The sequence below is a fragment of the Triticum dicoccoides genome, unplaced genomic scaffold (genome assembly GCF_002162155.2).
Source record: "Triticum dicoccoides isolate Atlit2015 ecotype Zavitan unplaced genomic scaffold, WEW_v2.0 scaffold27546, whole genome shotgun sequence".
NCBI lineage: Eukaryota > Viridiplantae > Streptophyta > Magnoliopsida > Poales > Poaceae > Triticum > Triticum dicoccoides.
The window spans coordinates 7,203-9,098 of NW_021259547.1; the positions used below are offsets into that span (position 1 = coordinate 7,203).

General features: G+C 52.7%; 1 protein-coding gene across 2 annotated transcripts in view; it reads left to right on the top strand.

The window, feature by feature from the left end:
* The first annotated feature begins 258 nt into the window (after positions 1 to 258).
* The window catches only part of LOC119345742 (O-acyltransferase WSD1-like), a 6,293-nt gene continuing 4,655 nt past the window's right edge, over positions 259 to 1,896 (top strand). For both annotated transcript variants that reach the window (XM_037615661.1, XM_037615662.1), the window contains exons 1-2: positions 259 to 551; positions 660 to 1,271. In XM_037615661.1, coding sequence (XP_037471558.1) covers positions 297 to 551; positions 660 to 1,271 — 867 coding nt within the window. In that variant the 5' untranslated portion in view covers positions 259 to 296. The remainder of the gene's footprint in view (positions 552 to 659; positions 1,272 to 1,896) is intronic.

Below are 1,896 nucleotides of genomic sequence, written 5' to 3' on the forward strand. Positions count from 1 at the left end.
GGGAGGTTAGTGAGTGAGGGCAGTCAGAAGCGGGCTTGGATCGGTCCGGACTCCCACAAACGTACCCACTTTTGTCTCCGGTTTGAGGAAGAAATCGCGTCCAGACCGCTCCGCAGACTGATACAGGTCGGCATTGGATGCCTTCCGCAGTCCGGACAGCTGGAGGTTTGCCGGTGGGCGTTGGATGCCCTTATCAGCAACAGTTGTCCTCACCCTTTATATTACACCAGCCACGCCATTCATGCATGCAGTGATCGATCGAGTGGCTAGTGACTCTTCTTGAAACTAAACTGGCTATGGGCAGTACCGGTAGCCCCTACTCGGTAGCCGCTCTACCAACAAGCGGCCGGCCACTCCCGATACGCACGCCAAGATCAGCGACGGCGTCTGATGATTCCGCGGCGGAGGAGCCCGTGAGCCCGACTGCAATACTCATGGACGCTATATACATCGTGGTTACAATCGGGCTTGGCTGCCCCGTAAACCTCCCCGTCCTCAGGGCCGGCCTCGCCACCCAACTTGCGCGTTACCCGCGCTTCCGCAGCATTCAGGTACACATACATACAATACACTCTTACCATTTGATTGAAACCTATGCTTAGCAACACTAGCTAGGTTTAACCCGTGAGCGCGCGCTTGCATGCATGCATGCACGGCAGGTGACCGACGGGTGCAAGAACCCACGGTGGGAGCGCACGGCGGTGAACGTGGACGACCACATGATCGTCCCGACGCTGGACCCCGTCGCCGTGGAGGCCGACCCGGACCAGGCCGTGGACGACTACGTGGCCTCGCTGCCCGAGCTCCCCATGGACCGCTCCCGCCCGCTCTGGGAGTTCCACTTCCTCGACTTCCCAACCTCCGATGCCACCTCCACCGTGGTGATCCGCGTGCACCACTCCCTCGGCGACGGGACGTCGCTGATTATGCTCCTTCTGGCGTCCGCGCGCAGTGCCTCCGACCCGACACGCCTGCCGACCATGCGGGAGTTGACGGTGCGCACGGGCGCCATCTACAAGCCGTGGCGCCGGCAGCCACCGTCGGCGGGCGCCCTGGCGGCATCCGCGGCATGGGTCTTTTCCTATCTTGTGCTCGCGTGGAATACCGTCGTGGACGTCGCCTCCTTCGCGGCGACGGCTGCGTTCTTGGGAGACCCACACACTCTGTTCAGACGTGCGGATCACGATGTTGCGTTCATCTCCCCCAGGCGCTTCGTGCGCCGGAGCCTTAGCTTGGACGACGTCAGGTTCATCAAGAATGCCATGAACTGCGTAAGTAACTAAGTATATGCATGATCTAGCAATCTACCTACCAGTTTGATCGTATAAGGACAGCTCTAGCGGATCCCCTAAATTTAAGAGCAGTAAACGGCCAAGTAAACCTTATTGAAGTATTTTTACTTCTCTAATTTTTTATCGTTTCTAGCCAATTCCTAAATTTAGCGGAGTAAAAAAATCACAAATTATTCCAATTCTTGTTTACCTAATACTCCCTCCGTTCCAAAATAGATGACTCAACTTTATACTAACTCCAAAGTTAGTACAAAGTTGAGTCATCTATTTTGGAACGGAGGGAGTACATTGCAACTACATATTAGCACACATATAAAACCCAAACATAATAAATAAGTTCCACACAATTCATTGCAAATTGATAGTTTGCAAATCAAATTATTCAAATTCAAACACACCACATGGTTCAAATGAAGTAAATATCATGATAAAAGAACAAAAACGAAGTGCTATGGAGATGCCAACTACAATTTTGAAGTCATCATCATGTTCTTCCTCCTCGGATGACGATGAGTCCCCAAAGATCACCTCTCTTACCATCGTCATCTTTAATTCAAACGATCTGGTTCAATTTAGTTGGACAAAACAAAACAAGACACCCCCC